The following is a 17,901-nucleotide window of genomic DNA, read 5'->3' as shown; positions in this document are numbered from 1 at the left end:
TATGAATATATAGTTACATTAGAATTAATTGGTTCTCTTAAAGTAGAGCTTCTCAAACTGTATGTGGTAAATGACTATTCCCCCCATTATTTTGTAAAGTATAGTAATATAATAATATTGCAGTTTCTGAAAGCTTACTCTGTACTTCTGTATTTACCTTGTCATTACAAGTAGTTCATGGTTGCAAATAGTTCATGGTCTTGCCACTCCCATAGTCTACTCTTTAAAGAATATTCCTGCAGTGCTTTGATACAGGAAAATAAGTTATAGTGATTTAAATTGACATTTAAAATAAATGTTTTTCCATTTGAAAAGACCACAGTTCAGTTCAGTCTGTATATGTTAGCCACTGGGCAGGATCTTGAGAATCACAGTCCTTGCTTCCTAACAGCTTATAATTTGGGGGTTATAAACACACAGATAATTTTAATGCAGTGTGCATAGTGGGACTGATTCCAGGCACTGAAGAACATGTTATAGAGAAGAGTCACCTCTCCTTGTCTGGCTTAAGGAGAGGAGGAGGACAGGGAGATTTCCTAAGAGGTGATAGGGACTGAGTCTAGAAAGGTAAATGTTTTACGAGTGTAGGTTTATGAAGCGGTGTTTAGAAAATAAAAAGTATTTTCTATAAGAGGGCAATAGGTAACGAATTGTTTTGACTGCAAGCTTGGTTTATTTATCAATTTCTTATGTTTGTTCTATTTATCGATTTCTTATGTTATTCAGACTGGTGATTGGACATGGTTAAAAGAGTTTTATCAAAGACTTATTGATCAGAAGTGGCAGAGGAAGAAAAAAAGCAAAGAACACTGGTATCAGAAGGCTATTCTTTCGAAGTTTTTATATTACAGGTACTTGGCTACTTGTTTATTTTTATCTTAAGAGGAAAAATGAAATTCTGACCTAAAACGTAATTTGAAGCCAGCAAAAGTAATTTAAGTTTTGCCACTATTATTGTTGACATTTGCCCTATATTGCTTTTTTAACGAGATTTGTGCTTGATTATAGAATCTGGTTTTTAAAAACCGGTGGCCTGTTACATAAAGTTAACTTAGTAACAGTGTGGTATTTTTTCTTTCTGATTTGGCCAGTATCAATGGTGATGGAGCTGCTCAGCCTGTCCCATCTACCGCAGAACAGCAGGAATCGTCCAGCGCAGATCAGACAAACGATTCGGATGGGGCTTCTTGGCCCGCCCCCTTTGAAATGCCTTCTTCAGTCTCTGAAGACCCCAGTGCTTCCAGTCAGGTTAGTTAGGACTTAGATGCTAATTCAGCAACCTCATTTAAGGAGACAAAATCAATTATACTGTTAATAAAAATAGACGAACCGGAGTGAAAAATATTCCATCAATTTATGTCTTCACAGTTACAAAAAGTACTTTCTTTAGTTTTTGAATATGGAATTTACAAGGGCTATCGTGAATGGCTAGATCTGATGTTTTTTAAGAAATAATTCAAAAGCATTTGAAAGTTTTTACCACATTTAAGATAGCTTATCAATATGTTTATTGATACTGATTATCTCCTTAAAGTCATAAGGAGGTATGGTATATTTAAACTGTAGAAATATTAAATGCCTATCAGATATTGAGACTCACAGGCCTGTTTGTAATTTAAATACTGATCTTCTACCTTAACTTTTAGTCAGATTGTTAGGCCTGAAATAGCCCTGCAGATTTTCTAGATGAAGTTGCTAAGACTTAACTTACATTAATGTTATAAAGCTTTTAGAAAGGAAGAGAGAGTAGACTGTTACCTCTTTTGTCTCTTAATATTCTTGGTTCTTATTGTTCATTTGTTTTTGTCCTTATTGTGTCTATCAAAGAAGAAAATAACTCCATAGATGTAAATTGTGCATGTTTATTTTTAGGAAAATATATTGACAAGCTTGAGGAAGGTAAAAATAAGATCTTTAACTTGGTAAATTGTGTTTTTCCTCTTGCTGTGTATTCTCACACGTTGAACATTCAGCATTTGTCCAGATACTATCTGTCCTCACAACTTATAAGGTTATAGGGGACAAATAGCTTTAACTTGATTTTAGTTTTAGTAGATTTTCAGATAGAGATGCCTCATTAAACTATGTAGTGACCTTAAATTTTTTTCCAAAGTTGGGAAAATTGTAAGGAAAAGGAAGGGATTAATTACCCTGCAAGTCCATATAGTGATAACTGTAGGAGGTGGGTATGTTACATAAATGAGAAGGGACATGGGTGCTGGGTGCTAGGAGGGTCCCACGTCATGACTTGGGTAGTGGTTACATAGCTAATTTGCTTTCTAATTAGTCATTATACTATATTCTGTATTATTTGTTTTATGTACTTTCCTATATGTGATTATACTTCACTAAAGGAGTTTCTAAAAAATTACTTAGTATTCCTTGACTTCAAAACACACACATTATAAAAAGACCACATAATAGAAATACTAGTCTTCTACCACCCATTTCCTCCTTTATGAGTGGTACCATCTGTCCTTTAAGGGTTACTGTGAAAAACCTTGGAGGCTTTTGAGAATCTGCAGACCTGCATGTGGAGGAAGTGAACTGGAATCTACTTAATGCCTCTTAGGCCATGTACTTTACTCCACGTGTGGCGTATAAATTTGTTTCATCCTTGGAGCTGCATATGTACTGTGTTGATGGTACCATTTTACAAATAAGTAAATAAAGCTCATAAAAAGTAGATGTTTGTCTGTGGCCACAGAGCTGATGAAGTTCCAGCTAGGGTTTAAACCCTGATATTTCTGACTTCAGAGGCCTGTTCTCACAGCATTACTCCAGTGTGCCCATGTATTCCACACGTTTAGAAGGGCCCTGTAAGCAGTCGAGTTGTCTTAGCAATGGCATATTCCTAAGTAGAGCTACCCTGCCTAAAAATAATCTTTTACAGAATACTTTTTATAACATATATAAATCTTTAAATTTCAACATTTAGAGATGTATTTTTGTTCATAAGCTATCACCTCACGAATTCTTGCTCCCAACACTAAAATGGCTAGTTTGAGGCCTGTGTTAAGCAGTAATAGAGTTTAAGTAGGTCTCTGTGGTATGGCCGTGGAGCCAAACCTTTACTGAGAACATTATAAACTAGAGCCCAAACTCCCACTAAAGCAGCTACCTGGCAAATACAGTTTGGGGGGTTGATAACTTGTCTGTGTAAATAAACAATATAATAAATGTTTGAAATCCTTTAAGGACCCTTTGAGAAGAAGACAAGACATAGCAGAAGCACTGGAGATTCGCCCCCCATGCTTGCAGTTATACGTACTTTGCAGGCGGGTGCTAGGCCTGTTAGCACACACATAGGAATAAGCAGTGCACACACATGCTCACATGTGCATGCACATATGCATGCTCATCTTGGTTTAAAGTAATGTTTCTTAAAGGTTTAAAGTAATGTTTTTTAATGGCAGCTGCCCTTATGGTTGGAAAGTTGAGTGGTGGACTGTGTTTACCCATGTCAAAGATTCCTCTTCCTATGTGTTTTCAAAATATATTCTACAGAATCTAATAAGAATAAGAAAGTGTTATGAGGTCAAATAAATGTGAGAACATTGGATTATACAGAGGCGAAGTAGGTTTTTCCAGTGCAGGACCTCTTAGGGGCTTTTTAATGGTAATAAGAATTGTTACTCTCCAAAAGCAAATCCTTGGTAAGCAGTGTTTTTCAAACCTGACTCCAGAAATTTTTCACCCAGGGCCTAGACGTCTGTGAAACACACACTAGGAAATGTGAAACTGGAGGCTGTTCTGATGACCAGTGTCTCAAAAATATGGCTGAGGTTTCTTAGGAATTTTTTAATCCAGGAGGGATGGGGTATGCTGAAAGAGCAGTGCTATTCTGATTCACCCAAAAAAAGAGGAAAAAAGGCTTGGAAAGCTTAAAATAATCTTTCATTGTTATTTGAGTAAGATCTAAATGTGATTAGCTTATTATAGTAACCGATAATTAGGAGCTGAAGTATGTCACCCAGTAACGAGAGTTAATGATTTGTATTAGCCCTGAGTTACGAGAGTAGATTTGATGTGTATGCTTTGAATGTTTAGGTGATACTCTTTAACAGTAGGCCATTTTAAAGTAATTACAGCAGCAGAATCACTCCTTATCCTTGCACTTTTCACAGGGAGGTGAGCCTCTTGAACCCTCATACATAGTGGGGCATGTGGCCTCAGCACCTAAAGAACAAAACCTGACTACTTTATTCAATGACGGGGAGAACAGTCAGGTATGCTTTTCGTGGTGTCCAAGGTGAGACACCTAATCCCCAGTCTACTTCGTCATTTAAAAACTAGTCTAAATTGGATTCATAGGGGAAGAAATCCACTTGATCCTGAATCTCTTTCTAAGCATCTCTGTGATCTTATAGCTCTGTGGCTTTAATTTACCTTGTCTCCCTTGTCTTTTCCTTTTTCTAGTCTTTCTGTGGATCGTGGGGGGAGATTACTGATCTCCTGTTTATTATATAATCTTTCTATTTGATTTTAAATCACAGGGTCTTAAAAATGATTTTGCTCGGAATATTTTATGGACGTTTGAAGACATACATATGCTAGTTGGCTCCAACATGCCTATATTTGGAGGAGGCAGATATCCAGCAGTCAGTCTACGCCTCAGGTAACCAGGCTTGTGCTCCTTTAGAATCAGCCTTCCATGTGCTTTCACCTCTCCATTCCAGCATCGTTTCCTTTTCTAGTTTTTTTCACTTCCCTTCTTGCCCCAGCAGTTGAAATGGCTGCAGTAAGGAAGGAGTGTTTCAGCAAATGCTGAAAGCCCTCTGGCTGGCTTTTCATTCTGGTCCTCAGTGAGTGAGTGGAGTCAGAGATCTGCTGTGCTGACCTAGTCTTAAGTCTGAATCTACAACTTGGGAGAATATAATGTAGTTTATTTAACTAGTCAAGGAGATGGTCTACCAGCTTTCTGTTAACTAATTGTGAGCATTTTTTTAATGTTCCAGGTGTCTGTGTTCATACTAGTCCATGTGAATTCTGATTTGGGCACTGTGATGCATGCTGGTCAGTCTTTCACTTCAGGTTGTGTGAAGAGCGTGCAGTAGGCTCCCGGTCATCCGCTGTCATAGTTCCTCCTATTCTTACTGAAAACTCTTATGGACACCCATTGGAAGTCCAAGAAAAGCTTGTGGAAGGATGTTAGGTACAACACACCACATAAGCTACATGTGCGTGTCTCATCAGAAGAGAAAGCATAAATGGCATCCTCCAACTAGGGAGAATAGATTAAAATATTTTAACAGGGGAAATAAGTCTCAGATGATTGATTATGGAACAGCTTAATTAAATCAAATAACACTAGAAATGTGTATTTTTAGGGATAACAACAAACCAATTAATGTGCTAACTGGAATCGACTATTGGTTGGACAACTTGATATGCAATGTACCAGAGCTTGTCATGTGTTTTCATGTAAATGGAATTGTACAGGTAAGATAGACACAGTGTGACTTTTAAAATAATCTCTCAAATACAGATTGGAGCAGAAAGTACCTCACTAAAGTTTTTAAGACTCTTAGATACTAAGGTGTATTTTGGCAAGGAAGATAGCTATGGATAAACTCAAATTTGAGTGTTTTCACTTTTGAGTTGGTGATTTCAGAATTCTAGATGTTATAGGAGTCTAATTTTACAGGTAATTTGTGGGCAGGTCATAATACAGTACTAAAATCTATATTTGTAGCCAGAGAACTGTAATTTTAATGCCAGGCACCCATAGTAATTACCTGAAAGTGTCTAAACAGTGGAGGTGTTTATTCAGTATACAAATACCTACTCAGTTTATGCAGAGTTTTAAGGAAAGGCCCCAGCATTGCATAAAAGTAAATAGTTTATATAGCAAATTGTTATTGAGCATATTCTATTTATGAGGGACTTTGTCCCCATCAGAAATGTTGGAGGAAAAACAATAAGGTTTGGTCACTACTCAGAACGGTTTAACCTAATGGGAAATAAGAATGCGCAAAAAGAAGAATTGGAGACAGTGGGTGAAGGATTCAAAGTGTAGTGCACACAGGAGTCTGGACGATCGGAGAAGGGTGAGATCACTTCTGTTTTGATCTGGTCTATTTTCCAACTGATTTGTAGTTTCTAGTCTTAGAGTACTTCAGAAAATACGGTAAGAGGCCTTTAGGGAAGTGTAAGCAGAAGACAAGCTAAAGCTACGGAGGCGCTTTAAAAATCGTGATAGTAATAGCCTTGCAGCCTTTACTCTTACCGTTGCCTCCACGTGCCATGCTCCATTTCTGTAAAGGAATAGAGTCCATAGCTCAAGGGGAAAAGAGGATATACTGGAGACACTGCCCAGATGACTATAGTGTCAGGGGAAAGAAAAAGCCAGAAATACATATTTTGAGAAAGCTTACTGGGCGAAGTCTGCCTTCATTTACCACCTTCCCAGTTGAAAACCATTAGGGTAGAATAGAAGAAAGTGTACAGCGTGACTTGTTCCATGGTTAGGACAGAAATGGGATCCTGCCTAAGTGTGTGGTTCAGAATCTGGTGATGACTCCCCCTTGAGAATTATTCCTGTGGTAAACCACCACACTGCTGGCAGGGATGGGTCAGATGTCTCTGGAGTGTCAGGGCAGAAAAAAGACCAAAAGCCAGGGCCTTAAACTCTCATGCTGCGTAGGTCTCTAGTTGCGGGATTTGTATGTTTGGTTGCTTTTTCATAAAAGAAGTGTTGCTGTGTAGGTTTTCTCTTAAACTATCTTCTTTCTGTTTTACAGAAGTATGAAATGATAAAGACAGAAGAGATTCCCAATTTGGAAAACTCGAATTTTTCTACTAAAGTCATAAAAGATATTGCACAGAATATTTTATCATTTTTGAAATCTAATTGTACCAAAGAAGGACATACCTATTGGCTATTTAAAGGTAAGCTAATTCTTGAATGAATAGTAATTGATTTGAGTGGCAACTGTAAAGTGAGGTTTATTTGGTTTCTTTGGTTTTTTTGTTTTTTCCCAGCAAGTGGCAGTGATATAGTGAAGCTCTATGATCTCACTACTCTTTGTGAAGAAACTGAAGACAAATACCAAAATCCATTCACAATGCCAGTGGCTATTCTCTTATATAAGTGAGTGCTTTAAGACGTTAAGATGAAGCATTAGCCTTACTTACAGTTTTTAAGTGTATAGCCACATTATCTATGCCAAGGTTTTAAATACCTTTTAGATTTTCATAGTTTAAAAAAAGTGTATGTATGTATGTATATATACACCTATATACTGTTCCAAAATAAATGGGGAAGGGGGGAGGGCAGGTATATAAAACACAATATTTAGTTGTTTCTTATGGCCCTTATTCCACTGGAAGGAAAGAAGAGCGTGCCTAGACTTCAATCTTGTAGAGCATGATGAATGGGGAGTAAAGTTGCTATGAACTTCTTTCAGGGTTGCTTGCAACATGATGATGAAGAAGAATCAAAATAAGAAACACTATGGGACTGTTAGAACCCTGCTTCTGAACTGTGTTAAATTGCTGGACAAAAGCAGGCATCCTCAAGTAAGCTTAACATATGCTCTCTAAAAGAATTCTGGCATTCCGATAGAGAATTGTTGCCTAGACATTAAAGCCGCCTGATTCATAGTCTGTAACTGCCCAGTGGATCCAGTTTGGTAGCCAGGTACCACGTGTGGCTCTTGAGCACTTAAAATGTGCTTCATCTGAATCGAGATGTGCTTTCAATGTAAAATACACACTGAATCTTGAAGAGCGTGTGTGTGCATGTGTGTACACATTACTTGATGAAATATTTTGTTTATTGAATCAAGTGTAGTATTAAAAATTGATTTCGGGCTTCCCTGGTGCTGCAGTGGTTGAGAGTCCGCCTGCCGATGCAGGGGACACGGGTTCGTGCCCCGGTCCGGGAAGATCCCACATGCCGTGGAGCGGCTAAGCCCGTGAGCCATGGCCGCTGAGCCTGCGCATCCGGAGCTTGTGCTCCGCAATCGGAGAGGCCACAATAGTGAGAGGCCCGCGTACCGCAAAAAAAAAAAAAAAAAAAATTGATTTCAACCAGATTTTACTTTTTTTAATGTAGCCACTAGAAAATTTAAAATTTTGTGTCTGGCTCACATTTCTCTTGGATAGCACTGTTCTATAAATTTACAATTCACAGAATTTTAATAAAATAGTGCTGTTTTTCCTTTGTATTATCACTGTTAGAAGGTGGAAAACTATAGTCTCTTGAAAGATCCATTTACATGAATGTCAGTATGAATAAGGTCCACATCCTGTACCTCAGTATATAAAAGCATCTCTTAAAACAACCTCAGTTCTGTGCCCATGGTTTTACACCACCCTTATTACCCTCAGGTGTCTGAATTTGACAACTGTATGTTTCAGTGTAAGGATAGTTGTTGTGTCCTGTTTAAATCAGAAGAGATACGTAGTATCTGTGATTTTTTTTTTTTTTAAAGATCCAAGTTCCTTTTAATTGTGGCCACATGCAGTTCGGAAATAAAGATTATCCTAGAGACCAAACCAAGATAAACTGTTTTTGAAGAAAAATGACAAAGCAGTTTCTGGCTTAACTATCTAATTGCTGATTAAGGTGATAGTGGTTAATAAGTTAAAAATAGTGTTAAGACTATTGCATGTCTGAGATTAATAATTACTTAAACAGTAGAGTAGAATAAATGCTAATATATGAATGCTAATTTTAAGAGAAACCAGATTTTCTGGACTTTTCCCTCATTAAGCTAGTGGAGGTTTTCCCCCTGGAACCATAGGTCGTATAGTAAATATTAGTCGCCTATTAAAGGTAAACTAATTAGTTCATAGCTTGTAAAGAGAAATTCTGGTTTCTTGGTTGATACGGAGTGATGTGTTGCTAACATTTTAGTTATGACACTTTATACATGAAAACTTGTCTCCAGTGAAATACATTTGCCACTTTTTCTTAAGAGAGGGGGCTGGGAATGGAATAATTTTAGGAAATAAACATATCAACCCATGAGGATTTTACAGAGTACATTCAGAGTATTGGTACTTTGAACCAGGAACATTTCAGTGTGTATTAACAGTCTGTGGTGGAAACAGCCTGTCTGCAGGTCTCCTAAAATTTGTTAGTACAGTAGTAACATTCATTCCACTTCAGAGTGCTCAATTTTGATGAGTTACTTATATGTTTTTTCTTTTTATAAGATTATTGCTTCAGCCAATTACATGCTTTCAGAACTCTTCCAATTGGATGAACCTAAAAAAGAAGAAAGTTCAGAATCTCCATTAAATGAGAATTCTGATGAAAGTTATAGTGAAGAGGAGGAGGAGATGCCAGACAGTGATGAAAACGGATCCTACAGCACCTGTTCTGATCCATCAGATGATAACAAAGCAGTAGCTATAATTAAGTCTGTTGGAGAATTGTCAGTTCCAGAAAAATACAAATCCATTCATCAAATCAGAGTAAGCATATTGAAATTTGTATTAAAATTTCATCATTGGAAAAACAAACAATTGTTAATTGGATACAGTTAGCATCTCAAAAGATGGCATTACTTCAGTAAATCTTTTATGGTCTAGGGTCTAATAATCATTAGCTCTATGAATTCTGAAACTTGGTTCTATAATTGTCCTAGGGTAACTGATCCACATGCAGACCTATGGTGGGCTGATGTGTAAACCACATCAAGATGTTAATTTTTAGGTGGGAGATTTTCCTTTCCAGTGACCAGTGTGCAGCCCTGGCTGCTCACCACGGTACTTCTTCCCGGTTGCTGTGTTGCTGGGAGACTGAATGTATAGGTTGCTTGGTGAACGTAGAATCAGAGCATACGGGTGGCTCATTATTGATCCATATGTGGAGAGATCTGGCACATTGTCCCTGTGCTACAGGACGGTACATTTTAGTGACTGTGGCCATGTCAGCTGGATTGGACATGTCTCTTCTCTGGTCACAGCCTGATAGACCCTAAGAGCTTCCTGCCCTTTTGGTTTCTGTTGGTGTCGATTGTGTTGACTGTCACACCATCCATCTTTTTCCAGACAGTGTAATTATGTTTCATTTTTCTAAATTATAATTACTTTCCTGTCATATTTATAGATAATCTCTTAATTTAAGCTCTGAGTTTAACTTTCAGATGGAAATTTTATATCCCAATAGGTTTTTAGAGGACACCTCTGTCACCCCACAACATTGCCTGTCCTTCTGACTGTCTCTTCCTTCATTTCTCCTTTCATTTACCTTAGCCCCACTGCCTTTTTTTCTGTCTCTCACAAACCGTCTTTCTGAATTTTAGTGCACTTGCAGCTTGAACCCCGCAGTACAGTAAAAAAAAAATGTTTCTGACTATAAACAAAAACATTGATTGTAAAAGGTACCTGTATTTGGGAAACTGCATTGTAACAGAATGAGATTACATTTGGAGAATGGAATGCTTACAGATTTTTTTTTTTTTTTTTTTACAGAGACAGCACTTTCTATCAATATTGAAAGCACTCAGAAATACAGTCATAGTATTCATATAAACATGTCTTTCGTGGTAGCTTTGCCTTATCTCAGTACTTTTTGAAGTACAGACAGCATGGCTCCAGAGCCCCGGCCTCAGCCCTCTCTCACTGAGTGCTTGAACACATTACTTAACATCTGTGTTTACTTCTCTGTATAACGAGAATGGTAATTCCAGCCTCATAAAATTCACCAAATGGAATGCCTCGCAGAAGCTCTTACACATGATATCACTTAGTAGATGGAGGCTATTAACTGGTTCTCCTCCTAATTAAGTATATGAATTATACAGTGAGACCATTGGCAGTACTTGTTAACTTATTGCTAAATTGCTGATATTGTTAACTGTGTGTTACCAAGAACTAGTGCTGATTAGTAGGAGTCAGGCTCCCCCATCGGATTAGCTATACGTTTATTTAAAACATTACTACTCCCATTCTTGCTTTTTTTGTTGTAATAGAATTATTTTTTTGAATTTTAAGTACTTAAAGCAACATGTATGCTGGAAGATCTTTTTAAGCAAGATTTTTGTTGGTGCTTATATCAGTTTACTCTGCAGTTAAACAGTGCATTAGCCTTAAAATGTCAGATACCTCACTAAGCTGAATATATAGAAAATTTCAAAATTATTGACTTGTAGAGTTTTAGTAATTCCCAGGAGATGGAATTTGTCATATCGGTGCATATTAATAATTTTAAATGTTTGTCTCTGAAGCCCAGTTGTGCGTTTCCAGTTTGCCATGACACAGAAGAGCGCTGTAGACTTGTGCTTAGCTACGTTCTGGAGGTAAGTTTCAGTGTAGACTGCACCGTTTCAGTAAAACTTGTACTTGATATGCAAATAGTGTTTGTTTATTGGTGCCAAAATGTTATTCTGAGTGATATTCTACTGTGATTTTCCCCCCCTTTAAGCATAAGTTGAAAATTAATGTCTCCTAATTTTCAGGTCAAATGTAGTAGTTTTTTAAAGTCTGTTTTCAAAATTTAAATTCTCCTAAATGTATCTAGTAGTCCGGATATTGCCTTATATTTAGTTTCCAGTTGGTGTTCAGTGACATGTATAGTAAATGTTTCTCTTCTTTTAAAGGGTTTAAAATCTGTGGACAACAGCATCAAAAAAGAAAGTGACCTCCCTGCCGCTGACCCCCACACCCCAATCCCACTAAAATATGAAGATGAATCCACGAGGGGGGGTCCTGAGGGCCTGGAGAAGCAGATGGCCTTGTTTTTGGACAAAAGTAAGTTGAATTGAAGTGCAAATAAGGCCTTTTCAGCGGAATAATATAGTAGGCCTTTTCAACAGCAGACTTAGGTCAATTAAGGCATTCATTGAAAGGAATTCAGAAAAAGGATATCATGTGAATGGAAAGTAGGGGAAGATATCCTTTCATTTGGGATATAAAATAAAACAGGATAATTTCGATCCTTTATAGATAGTTCTAAGAAGAACATAAGGAACCTGCTTCCTCCTGCTACCTGCTGTGAGGAACTAATGCCTTCAGCGCGGTGGGGTTCTCCTGAGAAAGCCCCGCTTCAGTAGATCCAGTCAAGGGTTTAAGCACAAGGACTTGGGAACCAAACTGCACCGCTTCAGATCTCGGCTTCACTAGGGCAGGTTGTTTGACTCGTTTGAGCCTTGTTTTCTCTCTCAAAGTAGAGACAATAATAGTCCCTACTTCAAAGGGCTGTTACACGGATTCAGTGAGTTAACGTACGTAACGTGCTCAGAACAGTGCGTGTGATGAGTGCCTTAGGAGTGGTCACCGTTGTCTCCTCACGGCACTTGGATAAGCTGCAAGAGTCACTTAAAAGGGTCTGATTTGTTCCTCAAGAACATCACTTCATGAGGAACATGTGGACTTTGAAGTCAAAGTCCTGAGTTTCTCGTTTATTTTAATCTAAGTTGTATTTCTTTTTCCATCCTTATCCCCCTCCCTTTGTTTTTTTAAATCACTTTCAGTTATTTTAAAAGTGTTTTGAAAGCCTATATGTTTAAAATAGTATCGAGTGCTTTCTAAAAGGTCTTTTCTTCCCTTCATGAACGTAAGGGGGCAGGGGGCAGGGAGCAGCGTGCGTGGCAGGATTCATTTCCCCGGCATTTATGTAGTGCTTCCTATGTGCCAGCCTGAGTCTGCCCACAGTGAGGAGGACCCCACCAGCACCTGAGACCCCTGTCTCTCTGCTTCCTTCCTGGCGTTCTCTCCTCTGAAGTGCCTTTTCTGTCTCCTCCGTCCTCCCCGTCTCAGCTGTTGAAAATCCTAAGGTCTCCGTCCTCACCTCTATCCCCAGAATTAATTGGTTCCCTCACCACTCTGTCCTGTGAGCACTTAACTGAAGCCTGCCTCAGTCATCATCAGCTGTGTCTAATGCTTTTACACACACACACACACGAACACACTTGTGAGCAAAACTTCATCTTCTTCATCTTTGGTTTTCTCACAATGCCTCACACACAGAAAATGCATACAGTAGCAGAGGAAAAAGAAATACGTGCACGAATAAAACCATAAGAGACTAAGTACTTATCATTGCTTTGAAAGACTCAAGTGTTGGAGCTGATCAAAAAATGAGACATCTTGAAGCTGGGAGATGATGGGGGGTGGGTTCCCACAGCATTTTGCTCTTCTCTCTGTCATTGCACTTAATATATTTTGTTGTGGTTTATGTTATTGGCCCATCTCCACCCCTGGTCTGTGGCGTCTTCAAGGACAGAGGCCATATAACTTCATGTGGCTGTTTCTGGTGCCTAGCACGGTGCTTGGCACAGAAGTGGTCATTTGTTGGCTGAAGAGGGTAGTAATGGGCTGGACTTTAGAAAGTATTCCGGGTGGAGAAAGCAGTAAACCCAGATGGGATACAGGAAAAACAGGGTCTATGTAGGCAACAAGCTGCACCTTGATTTTGGTTGGTGGAGAGTAGGCATGGAGTACAAGGAGGTAAGACTAAAAAAAAATGGAGCTTAGGAAGTGGGCCAAGATGCTGAGACATGATTGAATAAGTGGTGAGAAGCCATTTTAATGTTTTAGAACAGGAGTTCCACTGTGATTAAAGCTGTGCTTTAGGAAGGTGAACTTTTTGGCAGGTCGGTGCATAGACTAGAGAAAGGACGTAGATGTCAGTCATGAGCTTAGTTATGTTAGTGACCCTGAAAGAGTGACAGTTGACAGCTGCAGGGAAGCAGGCCTTCGGAAATCCCAAGTGAGAATGTCAAAACACTGCTATTCTACTTCATTGCATTTAAGTAGTAAAATACAGTATTTACCAGTTTTGTTGTAGCTATTAATAGTACCTAGGCCTGGAGTGTTTTTATCAAGAAGCAAAATTTTTTTTACAGTGAGACTTACATTCAAATAAAATGTGCTGCCTTTTTTCCCTCATGTCGTAGTGGGCTCCCTTCAGAAGGGTAATTATTCCAGTCAGTCTGGAATGATCCCTGGTTCTTGGCAACATAAAATGAAACTCCAGCTGATTCTCAAGTCATCAAAGGCCTATTATGTTTTGTCTGATGCTGCCATGAGTCTTCAGAAATATGGAAGAGCGTTACGATACATTAAATTAGCTTTGCAGAGCCACGGTAAGTCACTATAAATGAAAATATTTAATAGGCGTTGGGAGGAGAGAACGGAGAAGGCATCTGAATCAGTGAAATTTTAATCCTATTTCTGTTTTAAATTTAACTAAAAATTTTTTTTTCCAATCTTGTATGTGTTTCCTAGTATTTTCCACTTTGGTTTAACATTGCTTCATTTTGAAATACATGAAGTCATACGTGATATCTGACAAAATAAACTTAGATACAGTGGTACAAAGCTTTCAGCTAGTAACAGATTTTCTTAATTTTTACTGTATTCCTTCATTTTTAATGTGCTGTGTTTTTTCTCCTTCCTACCCTTTCCACATAGATACTTACTGCTGCCTCTGCACCAATATGCTTTCTGAAGTGCTGCTATTTCTTTCTCAATATTTAACACTCTGTGGTGATATCCAACTAATGCTGGCCCAGAATGCAAATAATAGAGCGGCACACCTTGAAGAGTTTAATTACCAAACAAAAGAAGACCAGGAGATACTACACAGCCTCCACAGGGAGTCCAATTGTCAAGGTATGCCAGTGAGACTCATCGTTTGATTCAGAAAAATGCCAGAAATGTTAGTGTTTCGGTATTGCTGTTTTGTTTCATCATTTCTTAATGTTAAATTGAACGTGATCCTGTGTATTTGTGTATAAAGTGGTTTTGAAGTATTTTATAATTAGTAATTATACAACTAGAACTAATTAAAAAATAGTCTCTGGAGACAGTCGTATTGACGTTTTACACTTTTCTTTTTGTAAGGTTTTTCTGGGAAACCCTTTAGTCAACTAACCAAGCCATGATTTTCTTTTGAAAAGGAGTAACAGTTGGTAAAAGTGGATGAATTACTTTTTGAATGGTTCACCTTTTGAATGGTTCCTGAGGGCTAAGATACAGTGATCATTATTTTTTTATTTATTTTTATTTTTTAATTTTTATTTTTTTTGCGGTATGCAGGCCTTCTCACTGTTGTGGCCTCTCCCATTGCAGAGCACAGGCTCCGGTCGCGCAGGCTCAGCGGCCATGGCTCATGGGCCCAGCCGCTCCGCGGCATGTGGGATCTTCCCGGACCGGGGCACGAACCCGTGTCCCCTGCATCGGCAGGCGGACTCTCAACCACTGCGCCACCGGGGAAGCCCCAGTGATCATTATTTTTTAAATGTAGTTCACAGCTGTCTGTTTTTGGAGTTGTCAGATTTTAAACCTGGAAGATAGGAGAATTTAGTCTGCAGAGCAGTATCCCTCCCTCTTAGCTCAGTACAGTTATATAAGCACCTTGCAATTAGGGCAGTAAGTGAGACATAAGGTGCTTTTGTAATGTATCATGGAGTTGTTTTATTATGCTCTTAAATCGTTTATATCACTTTATATCCACATCCCAAAAAACTTTGGACTGTTAACATCTAGAGAAGTATACTGGGGGAGGAAATGTATTATTGTGGGGGTTTTTTTGCCCTCTTTCTCCCCTTCTCCCCTTCTGAGTTTCTCAAATAATCATTTTATTTTAATAGACATGGTGATAAAATCCTTAGTTTGTTTTTGCCATTCCCATCGTGTTAATTTCATATAAGGTACTTCTTTGTAAGAGTGATGTGCTCCTTGAAAGTTATCAGCAGGAGTACTACCCTTTTTCTCCCTTGAATTTTTGGGCCCTGCACCTGAGTTTACTCCAGTCTCCACTAGATGGCACGTTTAAGTCTTTGAGAGCTTATCTGTCAGCTTCTTCAGTGACATAAACTTACATTGGCAAACTCTAATGTACATAACTAGCCTCTGTAGCAATCCGAACTTTATTTCAAGAACTGTTTCCAGTAATTAAAAAGGAAAAAATGGTTTACCTTGTATCAGTGGACAACTTTAGGTCTGTACCAATAAGCAGTGGACCTGGTAAAATCTGGGTCTTGGGAGTTGTTTTTAGGCAGGAAAATATTTTCCTTAAATCCAACATTAATATCCCAAGAAAATACAGTTTTTAAAATAAATTCAGAGATCTTTTCTTTTGAAATTTAAAATTTTAGTTGTATTAATTGAATCTATGTTTATACTATATTGCATATTATGGTATAAGCGTAATTTTACTATATGTTATTTTGTCTTAAAAGTATTAGATTACTTAGATACTAAGGAAGAAGGGTTCATGTGACTCATGATGATGTTTCCTTTTTTTTCTTTTAAGGATTTGCATGGGCAACTGATTTGTCTACGGACTTAGAAAGTCAACTTTCAGTTAGTTGTAAATGTTATGAGGCTGCTAATGAAATCTTGCAGTTTAGTGACTTAAAAAGTCAAAATCCAGAACAGTATATACAAGTATTGAAGAGAATGGGTAACATTAGAAATGAAATCGGTGTCTTTTACATGAATCAGGCTGCCGCATTACAGAGTGAGAGAGTAGGTGAGTACGTCTCTGGGGTCCTGTCTTTATTGCCCTTTCTCCTAGAAAATCATACTGATTTTACATGGTTCAAGCCAAGAACTGTGGCATTTGATTTTATGCCATAAAGGGGTGTGCTATTAAAGAATCTTTTATTATTAAATTCTCAAGGAATAAAAGTAGGAAAAGACATTATTTCCCCTTGGGAGTCATCATCTCACTGTCCTCCGTCCTCCATCTGATCAGTTCAGAAGTGAGTTGGACAATCAGCCACGTGCTAGGCTCTATACTGGATATGTAATTGCCCAAGACATAGTTCTCTGAGCTGGGAAGCCAGATATGAATACAAATCTCTGAAAAATGCTATAAGTACAAATGCCGTACAGTAGAGGAGTGGGGAAAGGAGACATTCCTTGAAGTTGTGGCATTCTTGGAAGGCTTGTGGGAAGAAGGTGTAGTTTGGGCAGATTGCAACATGATATGATTGCAGCAGGCAGACGTGGGAAAGGTGGGATGTCTCGACCGGAGTAGGCAGCATTAGGAAGGAGCCAAAGATACAGTGTCCGGTGGGTGTTTAGAGGAGCAGCGAGTGGTCTTCAGTGATTCAGGCAGAGGGGCATGGATTCATCTGCGCCCACGTTGAGTTGGAGAAGCCAGTGGACATGTACGTGAATGGTATGATTTAGTAGTCAGTTAGAACTGTGTGCTTAGAGCTCTTTGGGTTAGCAAGGCATAGGTTGGGAACCATTCACATAGGGGTGATAGTCGAAGCCATGAGAATGGGTGAAACTGTAGAGGCTGTACACACAGCATGGGAAACCAAAAGGGCCGAGATAAAACTGAGGACAGCAGGTAGGTTGAATTAAGTTATTGTGTGCCTGTTGATCTGTGAGCTGTACTTGGCACAGGGATACAGAGGTCATTGCCGGTGGGAGAACCTGTGCTTTTTTGTTGTTGTTATTTATACGTATATAATACATTTTTAAAATTGAGATATAAGAACGTATGCTTTTAAGGTGCCTCTGGAGGAGGAAGTTGGTGAAGGTGTATGAAAAGTGGTTGTCAGAAACCTAGGAGAATTAGAGAAGACACAGACTGTGCCTCTTGAAATTCATGGGACCATGTGTTTTGAATCTTTATAAAATAGTGCTTTGCCCGATGTTTTTATTTGCCTGCTTTAATATCATCTGGTTAATAGAAAAGAGAACTCCAAGTGTTGTGTCAGTCTGCCCGGCTGCCATAGACTAGGTGGCTTCAACAACAGAAATTTATTTCTCATAATGTGGAGCTGGAAGTCCAAGGCTGGATTTCTCTGAGACTTCTCTTCTTGGCTTGCAGGTGGCCACTTTCTTGCTGTGTCCTCACCTGGTCTTTTCTGTGTGTATGTTCCTGACGTCTCTCTCTCTTATGAGAACACCAGTCATTTTGGATCAGGGTCCCACCTTATGACCTCATAAATGAGACCTTAGTCACATTTGTGGTTAGGG

The 17,901-nt window shown here is 38.6% G+C and overlaps 1 protein-coding gene across 2 annotated transcripts in view; it reads left to right on the top strand.

Moving 5' to 3' along the window:
- EDRF1 (erythroid differentiation regulatory factor 1) overlaps positions 1-17,901 on the top strand; it is a 40,266-nt gene that overhangs the window by 4,946 nt on the left and 17,419 nt on the right. For both annotated transcript variants that reach the window (XM_060098426.1, XM_060098424.1), the window contains exons 5-18: positions 727-851; positions 1,092-1,248; positions 4,128-4,229; positions 4,497-4,618; positions 5,331-5,442; positions 6,744-6,891; positions 6,985-7,093; positions 7,410-7,521; positions 9,166-9,426; positions 11,184-11,255; positions 11,556-11,706; positions 13,854-14,042; positions 14,371-14,571; positions 16,217-16,435. In XM_060098426.1, the coding sequence (XP_059954409.1) occupies positions 727-851; positions 1,092-1,248; positions 4,128-4,229; positions 4,497-4,618; positions 5,331-5,442; positions 6,744-6,891; positions 6,985-7,093; positions 7,410-7,521; positions 9,166-9,426; positions 11,184-11,255; positions 11,556-11,706; positions 13,854-14,042; positions 14,371-14,571; positions 16,217-16,435 (2,080 nt within the window). The remainder of the gene's footprint in view (positions 1-726; positions 852-1,091; positions 1,249-4,127; positions 4,230-4,496; positions 4,619-5,330; positions 5,443-6,743; positions 6,892-6,984; positions 7,094-7,409; positions 7,522-9,165; positions 9,427-11,183; positions 11,256-11,555; positions 11,707-13,853; positions 14,043-14,370; positions 14,572-16,216; positions 16,436-17,901) is intronic.

The sequence above is a fragment of the Mesoplodon densirostris genome, chromosome 1 (genome assembly GCF_025265405.1).
Source record: "Mesoplodon densirostris isolate mMesDen1 chromosome 1, mMesDen1 primary haplotype, whole genome shotgun sequence".
NCBI classification, from domain to species: Eukaryota; Metazoa; Chordata; class Mammalia; order Artiodactyla; family Ziphiidae; genus Mesoplodon; species Mesoplodon densirostris.
Note: the sequence above shows the minus strand (reverse complement) of the source record. Positions and strands in the feature narration are given on the sequence as shown.